This window comes from Falco naumanni, chromosome 6, assembly GCF_017639655.2.
Source record: "Falco naumanni isolate bFalNau1 chromosome 6, bFalNau1.pat, whole genome shotgun sequence".
Lineage (NCBI taxonomy): Eukaryota > Metazoa > Chordata > Aves > Falconiformes > Falconidae > Falco > Falco naumanni.
In genome coordinates this window covers 86,368,352-86,388,076 of record NC_054059.1, presented here as the reverse complement: position 1 = coordinate 86,388,076, position 19,725 = coordinate 86,368,352, and the positions used below count along the sequence as shown (strand labels likewise).

Genomic DNA, 19,725 nt, shown 5'->3' with positions numbered 1-19,725 from the left:
TGTACAGAAAGGCTATTACCTAGGAGTCCGCTCCTAAAGGAAGCAAAGGCGGTGGAGAAGGGAGCGGTGGCTCCAGGAAGGTGAGGGCAGCCCAGCTGTTGCGTTGGCAGAGCTAGAGGGCCTTGCCATCTGCCGTGTTGAGTAACCCCTTGCAGCTTACAAGGACTTGTTTACACGAGGAGTACCTGTGCTGCAGCAGCCACACTGCTGGCAGCGGTGGTGCAGGGCTAGTGACGCCACGAGGGTTTGGGGTTCCTGTGTGCTGGGGGGTGTTCCAAGTGGGAGTACAAAGTGGGTTTGCTTTTTTTTTTAATTAAAGGTGGTTTGGCTTTTTTACTAACTGGGGCGGGGGGAGGGTGTTGCTAATGTAAGTACAAAGCTGGAGAGCCTGGGACCTGGTTCGGTAGTAGGGAGGCAGTGTGTGATGCCTGCGCAGCTATTGGTAGCGGTAGTGCTGCTGCTGGTACTCTCGCTGCCCTGTCTGCTGAAGCTGATGGCATCTGTCATCTTACAACAGGTTGTAACCACCCTGCACAGCCACATGTGCTTAGCTGCAGGCGGAAGGTCTGTGCTGGATATGTCAGGGTAGGGGGAAGTTCCCATTTAAAAATCAGATGAAAGACTACTCCAGTTGTATTTCTGCCTTTGCTACTACGTCACCTAGGATACACAGGGTGTAAACAGAGGTGCTTCCCTGACACACTGTGCTCTTAGAAAGGGGTAAGAGTAAACGGGCTGTGTAAGTGGGCTCTCACCTGTGGGACAACAGGGCCTGGCTTTTGTTGGGGGGGGGGGTGTGTGTGTGGAACCTTCTGAGGTCCCTGTCCCCAGCCCCCAGCCCTGCTGGCACGGGCTGGCCCCTCTGGCGTGCGGCGCGGGGCGCGCTCAGTGGCGCTGGCATGTGCATGGGAGCTCCGCGTCCGAGTGCACCCATACGCAGGCTCCTTTTGGTGCCTATTGCAGGATAATTCTTGATCAGTAAAGATGTTTTTAGAAATTCTACTCAATTTTTCCAGTAGCAGAATGAATCAAACCCATGTTCCGGCAATGCCACCTGCGGTCTGTGCCACTTGAGTTAAAAAAAATACAAGATTATTCTTTATGGTGTAAGCTACTAGGTTTCCTTTTGTAATCTCTTCCAATGCTCTTGAGTGATGTTTTTAATAGAACTAGGTGATAAAGTCATCTTTTCAGATTCGGAGGTTCCCTTGTTCGTGACCTTTTGGAAAACTAGGCCAGCGCTTTCTGAAAGCGTAACCTCCGAGTAAGCCACGAGAAGTCAGACCAAGTTAGAGATGCGAGGTAGTTTAATACTTCTGCAGATGTTTAACTACCAGGGGTTGGGCTCTCCTGAGCAAAGTGTGTGTGTACTGGTAGTTGTGAACTACGGAGGTAAAAGTACGGATGGCTGGAGCTGTCTCAGCCTGAAGCGCTGCAGAGGTTGGGGAGAGCTGTGGCCCGGCCACCAGAAAACGCCGGTGGGAGGGAAGCGGGCGCTTGGAAAGTGTCAGGGAACCAGCTGGGGCAAAGTTGGAGTAGCAGCTCTGTGTGCGGAGTTTGCCCCACGCCGGAGCCACCCCGTGTCAGGGGGGGCTGTAACAGCAGAGCAGCGATGAGCTTTGTGCAGCTTCTCTCTTGGTGTAGGGGTTTGCGTGGCGAGGTGTTAGTAGTGGCAGGGGTTACAGGGTTGGCTTTTGTGAGAAGCTTCCAGAAGCTTCCCCCACGTTTGGTAGAGCCGATGCCAGCTGGCTCTGAGATGGACCCACTGCTGGCCACGGCTAAGCCCATCAGCCACCGTGGCAGCACCTCCGGGGTGGTATATTAAGAAGGGGGGGAAATGACCGTACAACACGGTTGTGGTGGGGGAGGGGTGGGAAAATGTGAGAGCAGCAGCCCTGCAGCCCCCAGGTCAGGGCAGACGAGGCCGGAGCTGCTCCAGGTGCCGGAGCAGAGGTTCCCCTGCAGCCCGTGGTGAGGACCATGGTGACAGGCTGTGCCCCCAGCTGGGGGGGCGTGCGTGGTGGAGCAGATCCCCACCCCCAGCCTGGGGAGGTTCATGATGGAGCAGACCCCCACCCCCAGCCCATGGAGGACCCCACACCCGAGCAGGGGGATGCCCAAAGGAGACTGTGACCCTGTGGGAAGCCCGTGCTGCAGCGGGCTCCTGGTAGGGCCTGTGGCCCCATGGGCAGAGGAGCCCAGGCTGGAGGGTTGCTGGCCAGGCTTGTGACCCCGGGGGGGGACCCACGCTGGAGCAGGCTGTTCCTGAGGGACTGCACCCCGTGGGGGACCCACGCTGGAGCAGGCTGTTCCTGAGGGACTGCACCCCGTGGGAGGGATCCACGCTGGACAGTGCATGGAGAACTGCAGCCCGTGGGAAGGGCTGGTGTGTTGGAGAGGTTTATGGAGGACTGTCTGCCATGGGAGGGACCCCAGGCTGGAGCAGGGGAAGGGTGTGAGGAGGAAGAAGCAGCAGAGACAACGGGATGAGCTGACCACAGCCCCCATTCCCCATCCCCCTGTGCCACGGGTCGGGGGACGACATAGAGAAATTCGGAGTGAAGCTGAGCCTGGGAAGAAGGGAGGGGTGGGGAAAAGGTGTTTTTTCTGATTCAAATAGTAATAAATTAAACTAATTTCCCCAAGTCAAGTCTATTTTGCCCACGACAGTAGTTGCTGGGTGATCTCCCTGTCCTTATCCTGACCCACGAGCCTTTTGCTGTATTTTCCTTCCCCTGTCCGGTCAGAGGGGGTGGTTGGAGTAGCTTTGGTGGGCACCTGGCATCCAGCCAGGGCCAACTCACCACCCTCAGTGCCCCCGGCACGAGCTCTCTTGCCCCAGTGCCACGGGCCCCTCTGGAGCGAGTCATTGCAAGGAATCAGCTGAAACTGGGACTTGGCCAGTAATTCATCTGGATGTGACTCCTGCCTTAGTTTGTCTTTCTGCCAGTGCTGGGAACGGTAGGAGGATTCAGCAATGCATCGGTTGCTACATAAACTCAGCTGTAGCTTAAAAAAAAAAGATGCTAAATGCTTAGCGCATTGTCAGCGTCCAAAGAAAAAAAAAAAACAAAAACCCAATGCAAATGTAAAAAAAGCTACTATTATAATTACTCATGAGGGTGACTTGATATACAAGTGTTACTTTAGAGCAGGTTTTTCTGTTCTCTTTTCTGGTTTAGTAGACAATCTTTGATCTGCAGAGTAATTTTGGTTCGGGAAGTTACTGAAATCAGAACTCTGGGTAAGACAGCTCAGCCATTTTTCCTCTCAAATGTCTTCATGCTCAAAAAATTTTTATGACTTGCTAGTCGAGGGCAGACGCAATTTACACTAACGATTTGGGGATGTGCTGCTGGTTAGCACACAAGGATTGAAAGGTGCTTGTTATTCTCCCTTAGGTCAGATGGCTGCTTACTAGGACATCTCTGGTAACTAATGTGGCATAAAAATGCAAGTACGGGTTTTCTGGTCTGAGCGTGGCCATTGTTTCAGTCACGTTAGCCTATGTTAACTGTTCTGCCACCCGGTGCTCTGGGGGCTCTCCCCCACCAAGCTCCAACACAAACTACTTTGCCGTAGCTGTGGGGAGGTCTGTGCTGGCGAGGAGCACTGACGGAGCACGAGCTCTGACATGGTGCCCATGCCCAAGAGGGTTGCAAAAGAAAAAAGCCCGGAGTAGTCCTGAAGATCTCTCTGGATGCCAATGCATGCTTCAAATACCCCCGACTGTTTACAAGGTGAGAGAAGAGTGAAAGGCTCGATTCTCTTTTTTAGTCTCCATGTAACCAATTCACATGCAGGCAGTCTAGAGCTATGCTGGGGCTGTGCTGAGCTTTCAGCTTTGTGGGGCTGTTGAGCAAGCAGGTAAAATAAGCCCTTGTATTATAAAAGGACTTTTGTCTTTATGGTAAGAAGGTAGTAAGAGATGGGGGAGAGGAAATGAGTAAGCCCTGTTGGAGGGATTTACTGTAATTTGTTTTTTTTTCCTGAAACAAATGATACTTGGGTTTTGCTCACATCATGCTGAGAAGCAAGATTTGGAAATAGCTGAGCTAGCAGAGGCGAGTGCACAGGCACCATCGTGTGCAGGCGGCGAGCAGCGGGGCGACGTACCAGAGCCTGGCACCTTCACGTCGTGCACACTTGGTCTTCTCTGCTTCATGCTCCCTGCTGCTGCCGCAGCACCCGGGGTGCTGCCGGGCCTCCAGCCCGCAAACACTGCATCAGAGGGAATGAATTCCTCAAAGCAAAATGGGATGCTGCTTTGCATGGGTGGTCCTCTGCACCACAGTGGGCTTTTTGTGCCTTGGGTTTTGCAGATTCTCCGTCTCTCAGCAGGTCCCAGGACGGCAGGAATGCTGTATGCAAGGCCCGCTGAAGATGCTATCCACCCCCCGGCTTGCAGCAGGACTGGCATGTGTACCGCAGGTCAGCCAGGGCTTTGTCTGGCTGAAGCTTGAAAACCTGCAAGGGTGGAAATTATGTGACCTCCCTGCGCAACCTACTCCAGCGCTGCGCTGCCCCCGTAGCAAAACAGCTTGTCTGGCTCCCAAGCCAGAGTTTGTGGCCATTGCCCCTGCTGCATCACCTGCAACCATCAAGAGGCTCCTGCAGATGGTATCAGGCAGTTACTAGGTCACCCCACAGCCTGCTCCTCCAGACCAAGTCCAACTCCTTCCACCGTTTTTCCAGAGGGCGTGCACTTGAGCTCCCTGACCACCTTGGGAGCCTTTCACTGGAGCCTCCATGGTTTTTCAACATCCTCATTGACTGGGAGGCCCAAAGCTGGACAGCAACAGTGGACACACTGCCTCAGCAGTGTCACATACCGGGGGGTAAGTGCATCCCTTGATTTCTTGGCCACGCACTTCCTGATGGAGCCCAGACTGTGGTTTGCCTTATTTGCAGTGAGAACACTCTCTTGGCCTGTGTTCAACTTGGCGTCCACTGCGAGCCCCATCCTTTTCAGCAGGACGGCTACTCAGCTAGCTGCTTCCCAGCCTCCGGTGGACACTCCAGTATGCAAGCAGCCACATCATCATCATCATCATCATCATCATCATCATCATCATCATCATCAATCATCATCATCATCTAATAACAAACCCAAAAACAACAACAACAAAACCACCACCACTAATAATAATAATAAAAATAATAATAATTTTTTAAAAAATCTAATTTATTGCTAAATAGCAAGCCAAGCACCTAAAAAGAAATATTAGATGTAACAACTTGTGCAAATTAAATGTCTTGTGCATCCTGTCTGTTTGCTGAGAAACCTCAGAGAAAGTGGCTGGGATGGCGCAATAAGAATTATTTCAGTACTTACATAGCAGAGAAGGCACAAACACTTAAATTGTCACAAAACGCATTTGGTTTCCAGACCTAGGGCCTTCCTTCAGTCACACCTTGTGTAAGAACTTGCGGGTCCCTTTTTTACAAGGAACAGTATTTCCCGTGCAGAGCAGGGGCTGCCGGCACTGGGGCTGCCCGGCTGGCTCCTGCACGTGGCTGCGGCAGGAGCTGCTTTCTTGGAAAGGAAGGAGAAGGTGGAAGGAATCGTGATTGACTCAGAGCTCCGGTCCACGGGGCAGCACGCTGAGCCCAGCCCTGCTTGGCATTGAGGAAAACTCCACGGTCTTGCTCAGTGGTGAAGAAAGTGAAGGCCGGGAGACGCTTCCAAAGAAACCAGCATCTCCCTGGGGGGTCCCAGACATTCTCGGGAGGGGGCTGCTGCTACCGCTTCGGCTGCCGTGTTGGCACAGCCCCGGGATATTTATGTGCTTCCATGGCTTGGCAGCTGGCCAGTCCTTTTTTATTTTTTTCCTTTAAAGAAACACCCACAGAAGAGAAACTAGAGACTCCCAACAGTTTCTTTCGGCAGATCCTAGTACAGAAAATGAAGAAAAGATTTCAGGAATGATCTTGCTTTTATATAGATACTGCCTTGAGAGGTGGATTATCCAGCAAGTACCAAGTGTAAGTATCCTTGTCCGTCTAGTTCCGGAACAAACCAGTGAAAATTACACTGCTGAAAGCAACCAACAGGTTGTAGGGGGCAAGGAGGGAGTGCACGGGTTCCTCCTTGAATGGTGGCTGTATCTTAGGAGCTGCAGTTAGTATGGATCCCATGGGAGGTCACCAGGAGATGGATGGTGTTGCTGATGTATCAACTGATGTACCAGCAAGTAACTATGAATTCTGTCAGGTTTGCTGCCATACTGGGAGTAGGTGATTTCATACGGGGCTGTGGTTTGCGGCATCTCACAGCCCTGCAGCTCTCGGAGCATTCCTAAAGCGCAGGCAGCACGGCCGCACGCGTGTGTCCACGCGTGTGCGTGTGCACGGGGGCACCCGTGGCTCTGCTTGAACTGAACGTTATCCTGAGGGAGCGGCTTGCTGGCCCTGTGGTAGCTGGGGACTCTGTGACCCACCTAGATGCTCCTGAGATACATCTTGAGAGTGCACATGCTGGTGGTATCCCCAGTAGGATGAATAGTGATGCAGAAAATGGTGAGTAGAAATGAACGGTGACCGGCTTTGGGGATGGCGAGGACCATCGTGCTGGTCAGTGGGGGTAAGAAGCCCTCTGCAGCTGGCGTTCACGGGGGCTTTGTGAGGTTTAGGAAGAAAAGGCTGAGCTCTTTTTACCCGTCTGGGAGCCCGAGCTGGCCGCTGCTGAAGAAGGTGGCACTTGGAAACTGTCGGAACTGAGAAAGTAAAACGAGTTCTGTCACAGCCTCCCAATGCTGCCTCAGGGTGACCCTCGAGGGCTCTAAATGTTGGATGAAAGTGTTACAAGCACAACAGTGGTAGCTCCAGATTTCTTTGGGGGGGGCTGAACAGAGTGTCATCCCCTCTGTTTTGAGGAGCAGATCGCTGGATTTTTTTTTTTTTTGCTGTATATTTGCTTTATGAAGGATTCCTGCCACAGCCATTTGTGATAATATATCTGCCTGATAACAAAATAGTTATTGGCTTTTCATCTTTGCTGCTATCATCTCAGCCAGAGCCTGAATGTTTCCTGACGGGGAAGGGGACGTTAGCTTCCCTTAGATCACTGAAGTAATGTATCCTAAATGTTCTGTTAGCGGCCCGGCTGTGAGTTTGCTCAGAAGGAGCCACAGGCAAATGGGCTGGGTGGATCTCTCATCCCGTTTCCACCGCATCTGTGCAGTGTCACAGTGATGGGGTGGTAAAGGAAGATCTGTCTCATGGTGTTTGGCCACCTGCGGAAGGTAAAGGTGGTAAGAGCTCTTGACCTGGGTGATGGAAAGCATGAGTATCAGCTGGAGTTGTAAAGCTTGTAGGTGAACTCCAAAAACCTGTGCGTGAAGACCAAGATGTCTCATGGATAAATGCACACAGTGATCACCGGAGTCGATCACAAGCCATGTGCCATCAACGGGAGAGATGATCTGTTGTCTGGGGAGAGAAGCCACCATGGCTGAGAGCTCCCCTGCCTTCTAACAGCATTTGACAAAATAAACAAGGAGTTAAAAAAAATAAGCAAACCAGCATTTCCTTCTCTCCAGAGCATGAAGACAGAGAGGGGGAACCTTTGCTTCTGTTAAATAGATCACCACGCTATGCAGGCTCGGTATTTTTGGAGCTGTGGCCAGTCTAAAGAGCCCTGCAGTGCTGTCTGGCTGCTCCCACGGCACGGTGTGGCTGCTGCCGGGGGCTCCTGGCACGGCCGGGGAAGCGGAGGGCTCTGATGCAGTCTTGCTTACAATAGATGACAGAAGTTGGAAGGATTAAAATATCTTCCTCAGAACAAGCTGCTCTTAAGTCTTTCAAACGAGCAGATCCAGGGATGCTGTGACCTCTTCCTGCGGGAACAGGCAGACCCGCTGCTGGATGGCTCTCAGGCAAACTGTGAGCCCACACAGAAAAAATAATAGCACGTGAAAACGTGGGGGCCTACAAACAGTTTTAACCAGGGTGCTGCCAGCCATGAAAAAACCCCTGCATTTTCCTCCCATCATCTCATCTAAGGCTCTACCTTCCCTTCTCGAGCCTGCTCCCCTGCCCCCATCTGAAGGTTTAGCAGCCATGCCTGCTTAGTGTAATATTTCCATTTTAAGCGTAAGTATATATGTTGCAAGGCCTTGAGTCACGTCAACTAAAACTCAGCTCCACTTCTGACATTTAATTAATTCTTTGCTCTTCAACTAAAAAAAAAAAAAAAAAAATCATTGAAGCATCATCCAAACATACTGTAAAACCTTTGTTTTGATCAGTTTTCCAAAATCTATTTGTTTCAAACTTCAAATGGAGCAAACCAAACAACTTTCACTGGTGACCACTGAGCTTTTGCGTTAAACGCTTGGATAGGAATGAGAGAAGTACGGGGATTAGTCCACTAAGCTGGCAAAAATCGTTCACTTGGGAGCTCATTACAACCCAGTTCCCACAGTACTTCATTGTTACCTGGGTTGCTTACACCAGAAATAACAAATGTACTTCCCCTCGCCCACTTAAAAAATGAAATAAAACATCACCCTACCAAGAGCCAGGCTCCGTGGCAGGAGGTGACCTTTCCTTTGCAGTACGGGAAGATCTGGGGTGGGTGGTGGTGCACACAGACCAGCCTGGAAGCCTGCAAAATGCAGGGAGAGCCAACGCCTCCCAAAAATCTCTGCTTGGGTACAGCTGTAAATGACGAGTTTGGGGTGACGCTTATCATCGCCTCTGCCGCCAACTTCCAAACGGTTCCTGGGTGCTGAGCCTGGCACAATGGTCGGTGGCTGAAGCATGAACATTTGCTTTAGTGAAGGTGCTGAGGAGCAGCCACATCTGCTCACACACATCTCTATTAATGGAGATAGCAATTCACCTCAGATCGCCGTGTTCCTGCCCGTTGCCTTGACGGTGACCTTCTGGAAAGGCTTGGAGGACAGGCGCCCTTGCCGTGCGCTCCTGCAAGCACCTTTTCCCAAAAGTATCGCTGCCGGGGGGAGTGGGAAGAGCAAGGTGTGGAGGAGCACAACGGGCCACAAACCCACCTGTTCATTTTGGTGGTGGTTTAGATTGCTTCAAGGGAGGATTTGAACTTCAGGGATAAAAGCTAAGCGTGCTTGTCAGTCACCATGGAAGTCACCAAGTAACATTAACTCAGTAAAATAAACAGGATTTTAGCAACTTTATAGCTTGAAGTTCCTATACTTCATTCTCTCATTCAGAGGGCTGAAACCCAAACGTCTTCAAAATTCGTATTTCTCTTCCTTTCTGGGAACTGTCTGGTAAGCTTTAATTTGAGAAGTATTTTGAACCTTGTTAAAACAAGAACTATCACATCTGTCATTAGCAGCAACACTTAAAGATATCAAGTCTGACTATAAAACACAGATGCATGCTGTGTATTTCCACCAATAACTTAGATTAAAAAAATTAGAGTTAATAGGGATATGGCTCACTAGCTTAAAAAATAGTTAGGGAATCGTTTTCAAATGTTAAGATTACTCCTATTAAGTTACAACAATTTTTTGTTTTCTTGTGAATGTATCCTAATTTATGACAACTAATAACTTTGAGATTTGGGGGTTTTGTCCTGTCTTTCACCTTTTCAACAGGGGGTTGTAACCCATCAGTCCCTTTCAATCCACTTCCCATAGCTGGCGCAGAAGCAGCTGTAGCTGTAGCGAGGAATTACGCCAGACTTTTTCCCCTGCATGTTTAACCATGAGCATTCTTCCCCCTGCTATTCCACCCCCACTGAGTCCTGCTCACAGCTTACTCGCCTTAACCCCCCCACCCCCCTCAGTGAAGGCTCCAACTTTTGGTTAGCTCAATTCCACCTCAAGTTTTCCTAGCTAAGGAAGCTCAAACGTGCCGGCCACGCTGCCTGCACATCGCCTCTTTCCCCATTTTTCTGTTAACATCTGGCATACTCACTTTACACTTTGCACAGTGGAGCAGAAGTATTAGATCAGTTATCTGTGCAATGCAGATACATCTGGCATGTCAAAGTTACTGGCCAGAATTGCTAATACTGTAGTTAAGCTGCTGTTGAGCTAATATCCTTAAATGCAGTAGCTTAAACCAACACCAAACAACACCGGAGAGTTATGCTGCAGTTTTCCCCAGATTTTTTAAATTTACAGAATCTCACGATGCTTCTCCATTTTTCTCATCAGTCACAGTACTTGTGCATTTTGAAGGGTGCCATTATGTGCATGCTGACTTCTTTCCTGTCAGTACAAAACAGCATTCTCTTCTTTCTCTACAACTGCTCTTTGCCAAAGAGTAAATTTTCATCTGCCTGCTTTTGTTTCCTAAACTCCCCGGCTGAACTATGACCTCGGAGCCAAAAGACCCCCTGCTTAGGTTGCAGTTCCTTTTCTTAGGTCAGATAGGAAAGAACTCAACCATGTATTAAAATAGGCCATTGCTAAGTCCTGGTTTGTGGCTTGCTCCGTTCCCCACTGCTGCTCCAAGGGCTTTACGAGGCAACAGTTCCCACTCCAAAGGGAAGGAGCCTCCCCCCACCCCCAGCACAGAACCAGGGGAAACATTTTGCTCTTCAGAATTAAGTTAGCTAACTGTTAACTTCTGAGTTTAGACTTTGCAGTGAGGGCAGGAAGTGTTTCACTGCGCTAGTTCAGGTTTTCTGGAGTCTTTACACGTAAAATTATTAAAATGAATGGCCTCCATAAAAATCTTTTTTTATTGTTTTCTCCAGAAGAAACGAAAGGAAGAGGGGAAAAAAGGAAACAGTGTACAGGTTTGTTTTCCTCTTGTAAGAGGCTAATCCACAGAGGGTAAAAGTTTAATTATCTCAGTGTAAATAGCATGTTTGTTTAATGCTTTCAAGTATATTTCCAAATTAAATAAGTAGAGCAACGCTGCTGTTCACAACTGGATTCCCAAATCTCCCCACACCAACCTGAATTAACAACAGATCACAAACTCCCTCAGACAAAGTATAAGGTGGGGGGAAAGGACTCTTTTTGCTCAGTGAATGCCTGACCAAAAAGTGCTTACAGCATAATACACTATAAATCATTTTGTGAAAACAATACATACATTGTGTCACGGATGTAAACAGAAGCAAGGAGTGTTACACCCATCACTCATCTTTTTACCAATATGCAATTAGACCTAACACTGTATTTCCAAGTAAGATGGTTTCCTTAAAAAAAGTACCACTATATAATTTCAACTGAACGTGTACCGTGAAATATACAAGTAGAATATGCCTTTTTTGATTTAAAACCCCACAAAACCTATTGACCATCAGTACTTACAAAAAAACCTAAAAAAAATTATTACTCCACCAATTGTAAAGCAATGCCCTGAAGAGAAGCGCAAGATTTTTAATCGAGTAAAAAGATCAGTTACATACCTTAGACTGCTTCTGAAATTTGGTTTTATTCTTGGTTTCACACAGAACAAAGATGGAAATCCTTCAACTTCACAGTGTATACACATTATCTGAAGTTATTTTGCAGCTGAAATCTCACAAAGGCTACTGATATCACCCATCTTGCACAAACAAAGAATTCACCTACTGTTCAAATATTCCTGGTTTTACAAACAGCACAATTAACAGTAGCACTGAAGGATCCATTTACTCAAGACAACAGCTGATAAAAATACTTCTCTGTATTTGAATGAGATCTAATTAGAACTTTGCTAAAACGAACCATTCAGTTTATAATGGAAGTTAACACAGTCCCAAAACACTGTCATTAATCCTCCGAGGGCCTGCAATACACCCCATCGGTTCCCAAATGCGTGTGGTAGGAGGTAATTTCTCACTGTGCACATAGTCATACACATACACAAAAAAAAAGGCAAGCTTGTACACCGACTTCACAGATTTGCTATGAATTTCTTGCTTGGATTTGCTAGGAAAACCAGCATGATTTATCAGGTTCAGGCACCTCACCCATTCACAGGGAAGACTGCCATTCTTGGACCACCTTCTCCCACGGCTGTATTAGCCCACAATTCCTCCATAAGCAGGCTATGAATCACTTCTTTCATTGCCGGTTTGTTTTCTTTCTGGATCAAGAGAACTGCCTTCAAATAACATTTTGTTTCTCATTCCTTCTTTAAGCACTCTTTGGCGGATCCTCTGTTGGGCCAAATTGTACCTGCAGTAAAACCTAGAGGAGGGGGTGAAAAGAAAACATAATTTCCTGCTTAATATGTGACAAATCAGAGTTACTCAGCCAGCTGAGAAGTTGAAACCACATATAATAACGGTAGTAAAAGTCATTATGAAATGATGCACCATGAAAATACTTGGCTAACTGCTATTTCTTTAAGGCAAACATTACGCAGCCACTGAGGAGCAAGATATACAAGCCCAATGGAAAATGCTAATTTCTGCAATATGGAAATTAATTTAATGACCTTGTAGTATGCTGCCTTTATAATTAGGACAGAAGGATGGCATATGTGAAGGAAAAAAGAAAGAATTAAGAAAGACTGAAGTAACTGGGTGGCTTGACCTCTTAGGATTCAAGAAACAATAGCAAGTTTTTTTAAAAAAAATAACAAAAATTCAAAGACATTGAACTCTCTTCCTTTAAAAAAATAAATATGTGGGGGAGAAGGAAGAGGATGCTTTGCTAGGCAAGATTTTTATGGAGTTTCTAAAACACTGTGAAAGGTCACACGGGGATCACGTTGTACAAAGCAGCCAACATAGGCCTGTGAAAATTCAAGAAGAGTTTTACATACCAGTATCCTAACATTGTGCAAATAAAGCCACCAACTGCAAAGTCACAAGATCTTCTAACTCTACCTGAAAGAAAAACAAAAATCCTCAGAAAAAACCTTGGATAACTTCCCATTATTAACAAAACCTAACAGCACATACAAATTAATTTTTCCTTGCAGAAATATATATATAAAAACTAGAAGGAGTAAGTACTTACTGGTTGCTAAAAAATGTCCAAGACCCACAACTAAAGATCCCAGGGATCCATAGAGCACTGACTCTCGTGCACATGGGACGCTTTCGACATCAAGAAATCCTAGGAGTTTAAAGGACTGCAAGAAAAAAAACACACCATAGATTTAAAAAATTGCTTTTGTAGAAGTCTACGATACCAACTCCACAGTAAAACTGACTTGTTGTCTGAGGACTCAGAAATAATCACTTGAGGATTTCCTACTTCCAGGGTTATATCTGAGGAAAAGGGAACATACACAGCTGCGTCAGGAATAGTTTCCAAAGAGTTAACTATTGATTTAGGCAACATCATTTTGTACAAACCTGTTGATCCATCCTTTCTATTGAATATTATAAAGGAACTATTTCATTTTTTCCTTTACATTCCCCCAAAAAGGAATGGAGAAAACCTTTAAGAATCCAGGATCTTTATTCAAAGCCAACAGACATCACAACAAACAGGCAAGGTTACAATCAATTATGCCATTAGTTATGCCACACAATTTTAGTACCTGAAAAGGCAAATGTGCTTGGTGAAAAAAAAAAAGCAAAGTTACTGGAGATTGTTCAAGTAGCAGAGAACCTTACACTGAACACTGAATAAAAACATTTATAAACCAGTAATTTTTAACCTAACCCTACGTATAGGCAGGGGCTGTACACAGAAATTCTTCTATATACAACAGATAAGGTTTAAATGAACCTACCAGTAAAAATTATTTGAACTATTTCACACTCTGTCGCACATCTGTGACCTACCCTAGCTTGCATCTATCAGTTTTCTATTTAATTTTCAAATGGAAATTACATGTGGCATTCATAAACCCAAATGTGAACTGACAAACATGTTTTTCATTTCAGAGGTGCCTACGCTGGCTCCAGCATCATCTAAGTCTTCTAACTTGGAATACAACTCTGATTTCCCACCTGACACATCCTTGCAAATGCACCTTGGTGCCACAAGCAGGAGTGAGAAACTACGTACAGAAAAGCCTCAAGATAACATTGGTCAGGGTTAATGTGGCTACACTGTAGTAACATCTGCACATCTTTCTGCTATTAATTTGCTAGGGTATGAAAATTCATCTACATTCTATCGTGTTTAAACCCTTAGACCATTAAATACCACACGTGCAACTGTGCCAACTGAATTCTTGTGTAAGATCCTTTTAAAATGGTTTTATTTTTTCTTGGTAAAGCTATGTACTTGGACAAAGTATATTTTGAAGATGAATTATGATAGTTAACTATCTGTGGAGGGCTGATGGCTCTGTGAAGACACTGTGAGAGGTCTGACTGGTAATGGGGATGGCAAGCATCTGACAACAGCTGGATTTGTATGCAAGCACGGAAATCCCCATCAATAATTTTATCCATGTTCCCTATGGACACCCATCAGCTGTTTCCATATAATCCCTGCGTACAAGTGAGACAAACAGGATTTGGTCTAATCTCCTAATGAGTAATTTCAAGTACTCTCATATGGAAGAAGTCATTCGATATGTTGCTGTTGTTGGCTAAGAAGGTATCCCTGCTACATCCATGCAGCATGAGGCAGCCTTTTAAAATAGTATTTCACCTGTTGCTATACTTGAAATCACTGATTGCGACGCTAACTGCTGCCGTGACACAGGCTCAAGCGCCATGGCAGTGTTTCAGCCTGGAGAAAGCCTTGAGGAGGGTCTGTGGGGAAACGTGCACACACACCCCTTCACTTGGCCCTGCGTGGGTTTCTGTGTGCTCTTCCCGTTATTTCTTCTGGAGAAGAAAAACCCTGCGGGGCTTCAAGACTGGTGTGCGAGAGCCCCTGTTCTCCTCAGCGCTGCTGGCGCCACCGACACGCGTGGGCGCGGGGAGCTCCTCCTCCTCCTCCTCCTCTTCTTCCTCCTCCCAGCGCCCGGCAGCGCTTCAGCGGGGCGCTCAAGGAAACCTTCAAACGCGTGGAGACCCCCACGCACGGCCACCCCCCTGCGCCTGGGGGGCTCCAGGCCCGGCCCTGCCGCCTCCCGCCGCCCGAGCTCCCTCAGCCGCCCGCCCGCCCGCCCGCAGCCGGCCCGGCCTGAGGGGCTGCTGGCGGGGCACAGGGGCAGCGCTCCGTAGAGGAGGGAGGGCTACGGCCACGTTCGGGGCGAGAAGGGCCCTCGCCGCACTGCCCCCCCCCGCCCAGTACATCCATCCAGCCGCCGTTACCTTCCTCGGCTCAGAGTCGCCCTCGCCCGCCATGATGCGACAGCGCCTTTCCCGGCCCGCGCCCCCTCCCCCGCCGCGCACCAGCGAGGCCGGACTACGGCCGCGTAGAGAAGGCACGGGGAGCGGCCGCTCTAGCCGCCCCGGCCCGCCCCATCTCTATGGTGCCCGCGGGGCGGGGAGGGAGGGGGACGGCCGAGCGTGCCGGCGCCATTTTAGGTCTAGCGCTGAGATTCCAGCAAAATCCTTTGTTCAGTGAAATGGGTCACGGAGCAGGGCGCGCGCACGCACGCACGCACGCCGGGGCGGGAGGGGGAGGGGGGATGAGGAGGAGGAGGCGGGAGCGGGCGGGCGCTGGCGCTCAGCCCGGCCACCCCCACCGCTCCGGCCGGGCCCCTGTCTGGCCCAGGCCCCGCCGTGCGTGGGGGGCTGTTTGCTGGGGGGGGGGGGGGGGGCTGTGGGGGGCAGCCCCGGCACCCTGAGAGGCCGGTGCCGTGTCACTCGTGTCCTTTATGCGTGGGGGCCACAGGCAGCCTGCACAGGCCTCCCTGCTGGTTTCAGGCCGCAGCGCCCCGCCGCGGGACGCAGAGAAGGTTAAAAGCAGCTCCCTGCGCTGTGGTGTGCCATAAATCCCCGAAGAGAGGCCCTGCCTGGTGGCCTAGGCCCCGGCCAGTCTGAGCCGAGTTATTAAAAGCTAAAAGAGCAATAACACGACTAGGAGACGTAAATGCGCTTAGTGAGTAGCCCTCAGTGGCAGAGGGAGGTGGTGGGTCCTTCCCCTGGGGGTAGGCAGCCAGAGCTGCACGGCGTGGCAGGTGGGGTCTCCAGGAAGGTGCTGGAATGGGGTGAAGAAAAGGGCATGTGCAGCTGGGAGAAGGCGTCCTGGTGGCAGGGAGAAGGAGACAGAGGAAGAATGATTTCAAAAGCAAGTGCCTTTGAGGATGGTTCGGTGCGGGATGTCTGCAACTAAATTAGAGAAAACCCTAGTGGGTTTGTTACCGAAATCTCGGAATGAAGAACTTATCGACACCAATGTGATGTAGATAAGCAGACACTTCTTTATTGATGGCCGGGTGCGTAAGTGAGGCCTCTCACGATCAACGCACACCATGGTTCAAAATCATGCACCTTATATAGAACTTATTCATGCATATTCATTAAATATTCATGCAGAATCATGATATTTCCCAAAAATCATTAACATACTCTCCTCCCATATCCAATTCTGCGCAGTAAAGGTTAGAAAGGTCTAGAAATGGGTCTGGGGTATTATTCGGGTGGGTGGTACGTGAGTCAGTGGTCGCGATACCCCCTGCCGGAATTACCTTTCACTTAAGGTAACTGTTTCTTGGCAGGTAACTATGAGTTGCTTCACTTGACTCTCCCCAGTTCACATAAATTCTCATTTTGACATTTTAGTACATTCTCCTAGGTTACATATAAACAATCATCTTGAATCTTAAGTCCGTTATCTAAGTTCTAAACATTCCTACTAGGTGATTCTGACCAATTCCTTCGGCCTTGGTACGGGGTTATACGGAGGATTTCATAGCAGCTATTGCTGTACAAATAGAAGTTTCATTAAAATATTTCTTATAACTCTATATTCCTATTAAAATAACTGTGTAAAATCAAATGTGGTTAATTAATTCTAACTTATTAGCAAATCTGTGACAGGTTCAGTGAGGGTGAGTCCTGTGCTAAATGAGGTAGACATCCTGAAAACGGTCCCTGAGACACGTAATTGTACCTGTAGTGATATCTAAAGAGGTAAATAGTGCTAAGTAACATAGGACAGAGTTTTATAGTTCTGCAAGATACTGTAACAATAATTTTGCTGCAGGAAAACAAGTGCCTACCTGCTGAGTAGTTAAATTTAGAAACTTTTCTATCTTAGCAGTGAAGTGTAACAGGGATGAGAAATGCTCTTTGGTTTAAAAAATGGTATGTCTCAAAACAGCGTTACTTTCCTAGGGGAAATGAGATCTCTCCAGACCTTGCTAAATATTTTTGTATGAGGTGTGATTTTTTTTAATCCTGTGGTCTTTTTCACAAAACAAAATTTAGGCCTATCTTGGTTTTTTTTTCTGTCATTATGTGTTTTCAGGATGTTGGAAACAATCTGCTTTTACACATAATCAATTTTCATGTATCATGAGTTGAAAAGTGCTACTGTACATTTACAGAAGCTATTTTAAATTTCTGTTGGATTAGAAACAAGTCTCAATCCTTCCAACAGTCCCAATCTAGCACCATTTTATCATCTTTGTGGACTTTGCAGGCAATGCTCAGAATTCATGGAACACTGATTTATTATGTTTACTACCCATTTTTAAAAGATCAGTGAACATTGCTTGAACTGTGAGTAGTTTAGCCTGTTTAATATATATTATATATGTAGTGCTGCAAACGCAGGATGTTTGCTATAATACGTGAAAACCAAAATTATTGGCATGATCTTTCTGTGGAAAATTTTGTAATGTCTCTTCTTATCTTAGTTGGCCCCCAAAAATGTAATAGCATTTTATTAAGCAATGATAAACTTTGATGACTATAGTGAGGAATCCCAAGAGCATACTGATATGCCTGCCATTAACAAGGCCACAGTGGTGAAAAGTAGACACTGCTTTTACTGCCGATGAGGTGGCTTGGCCTGCAGAAGTTTGTGTTTTTAAGGAGAAGAATGGAAAGATCTTTTTTTGCTTTGAAACAGGAAATTGATTTTAGAATGAAGGTGCTGGAGAGCAGAGCACACAAACTGAGCATCTTCTGGCTGGTGGTCAAGAATAGGCTAAGAAGAAGTGTGTGGTTTTCCCTACGTGTCAGTTATCCCTTTTCCAAATACCTGATCCATGCAAATTACACAGAAATATCCATTGACAATAAATGTATCATTCTAATTTTTTCGTCTTCTCTTTGGTACTCATTGATCTGCTTTATTGCTGCACCTCACAGTTCTGCTTCATCTGTTTTAGCAGTTGCTCTAAAGGTAGTAACTGTTACCCTTGGAGGAACTGGAAGCATGCAGAGGGCTGCTTGGCAGTGCTTGGGAGCAGTGCAGACACTTGAGCTGGAGCCTCCTTAGCTTAAAAGCAGAGGGGCCACTGGCACAACACTTTGGGATAGCCTGAAGTGTGTGGCTGGCTTTCCTTCATGGCCTGTAGGGACCTGAGATGTTGGGGTGTTGGGCTTGGGGCGATGTCCTCAGGCTCTTGAGGAGGGCAGGGCTCTTGAAGCAGGGGCCTCGTACTTCTGCTTTTCTCCTGATGTGTTTTGAAAGCTCTGGACGTAGGATGTTCCTTTTCACATGCAGGATTTGAATAAAAGTGCAGATAACTAATTCTAGCTAGCTAAAATGCAGGTTTTAGCCTGGTAGCTGATGAAGTGGGATGAGGCTCTGCGGGCATGCGGTACTGTTCCATGTATGAGGGTGGTAGTACAGGGAATGTGCCTGCTGCCTTGCCAGCATGATTTGCTGCAAGGGCTGGACCAACCTTTGATTAAACCCTTGGTACAGCTGGCCCAGCAGAGGCACATCTTGGAGCATCTCTGTTGTATCCTATCAGTGTGTCCTACAGGGAAGGTGGCTGAGCAAGAGCCCTGGCCTACGTGCCTTCGGCCATTGACAGGGACACTGCGCTGTTTCTGGAAGCTGGGCACCTTGTGTATACCTTTGGGATTGCTGCCTTGGTTTTCTGATGCTAAAGGACATGACTGATACAGAAAGATCTTGCCGTAATGACATTATCTGGAGCTGCAGACCCTTGGAGAAGCTGCCTATGCACGCTCAGTTTTCCCCATCGCAAAGTGGTGACTGACACTCGCTCTCAGTGGTTTGAACTTTCCCTATATTTATGCAGTCCTTGTTTTTATTAGTGGTGATCAAAAAGGTGTAGCATCCTTCGATGGGAAGCTGCATGCCTGTCCACTCCATCCTGAAATTGCCAGCTTGGGAACGGTTTGGATTGGTCTTTGGCAGCAATCCTTTTTCTGTCCCATCACCCTTCACCTCCGTGTTTAAAGGTCAGGCCAGGCAAAACTCTTGTCAGTCCAGCAGTGAGGAAGAGGTGACCGCGTACAGGACATGGAGCAGTGGGCAAAAGGCGCTCATGTCACAACAGTGCAGATGGGAACCTGGCTGGCTGGCTGACTTGTCCAGTGCTTATTTCCTTCATCACACAGAGCACTTTCATGAGGAATCTGAACCTATGTGCAAGGATCTCATCACTTGTGAAACAGTTCAGGCTGTACTCCCTAGAAGGAGCAAGCCATCACACAAACGTGGAATTTCCTACCTTTAGCAGTTACTCCTAGACCACGTAGCTTTGTGGAGAAGCAAGGACCTGAAAAAGGTGTGACAGCCTGTCCTAAGAAATACATTTAACAGGCAGTATGGATGATAACCACTTCAGATTGATGGCTACCACAGACTTTCCAGATAATAAGCCTCCAGTGAGATGAATTAATCTCCCCAGGGGTTGCGTGCTCTGCCCGGGTAGGTTGTGAAGGCAGTCCTGGTCTGTCTGTAGCAGTTGTAACTGGCAAGTAGGCGCTGCTCTGTCTGTCAGTATCGAACCACTCTCAGCTTTGCCTTTCAGCTTAAAATGTTCCAGACTGGGCTCCCA

General features: G+C 47.7%; 1 protein-coding gene across 1 annotated transcript; it reads right to left on the bottom strand.

Annotated features, from left to right (window-relative positions):
* Positions 1–10,733: 10,733 nt before the first annotated feature.
* LOC121090539 (cytochrome c oxidase assembly protein COX20, mitochondrial) lies at positions 10,734–15,240 on the bottom strand. The gene is made up of 4 exons (XM_040599167.1): positions 15,104–15,240; positions 12,897–13,011; positions 12,700–12,763; positions 10,734–12,119 (listed from the first exon to the last, which is right to left on the bottom strand). The coding sequence occupies exons 1-4, from the start codon at positions 15,134–15,136 to the stop codon at positions 11,978–11,980; spliced, it is 354 nt and encodes a 117-aa protein (XP_040455101.1). The 5' UTR covers positions 15,137–15,240; the 3' UTR covers positions 10,734–11,977.
* Positions 15,241–19,725: the final 4,485 nt, after the last annotated feature.

Bases quoted from the DNA above. Each gene is read 5' to 3' on its own strand.
- LOC121090539 (XM_040599167.1), bottom strand. From the start codon at position 15,136: ATGGCGGGCGAGGGCGACTCTGAGCCGAGGAAG. The intron at 13,012-15,103 runs GTAACGGCGGCT...TTTTTCTTGCAG, and splicing joins GCGACTCTGAGCCGAGGAAG to TCCTTTAAACTCCTAGGATT. The intron at 12,764-12,896 runs GTAAGTACTTAC...TTTTTCTTTCAG, and splicing joins TGGACATTTTTTAGCAACCA to GTAGAGTTAGAAGATCTTGT.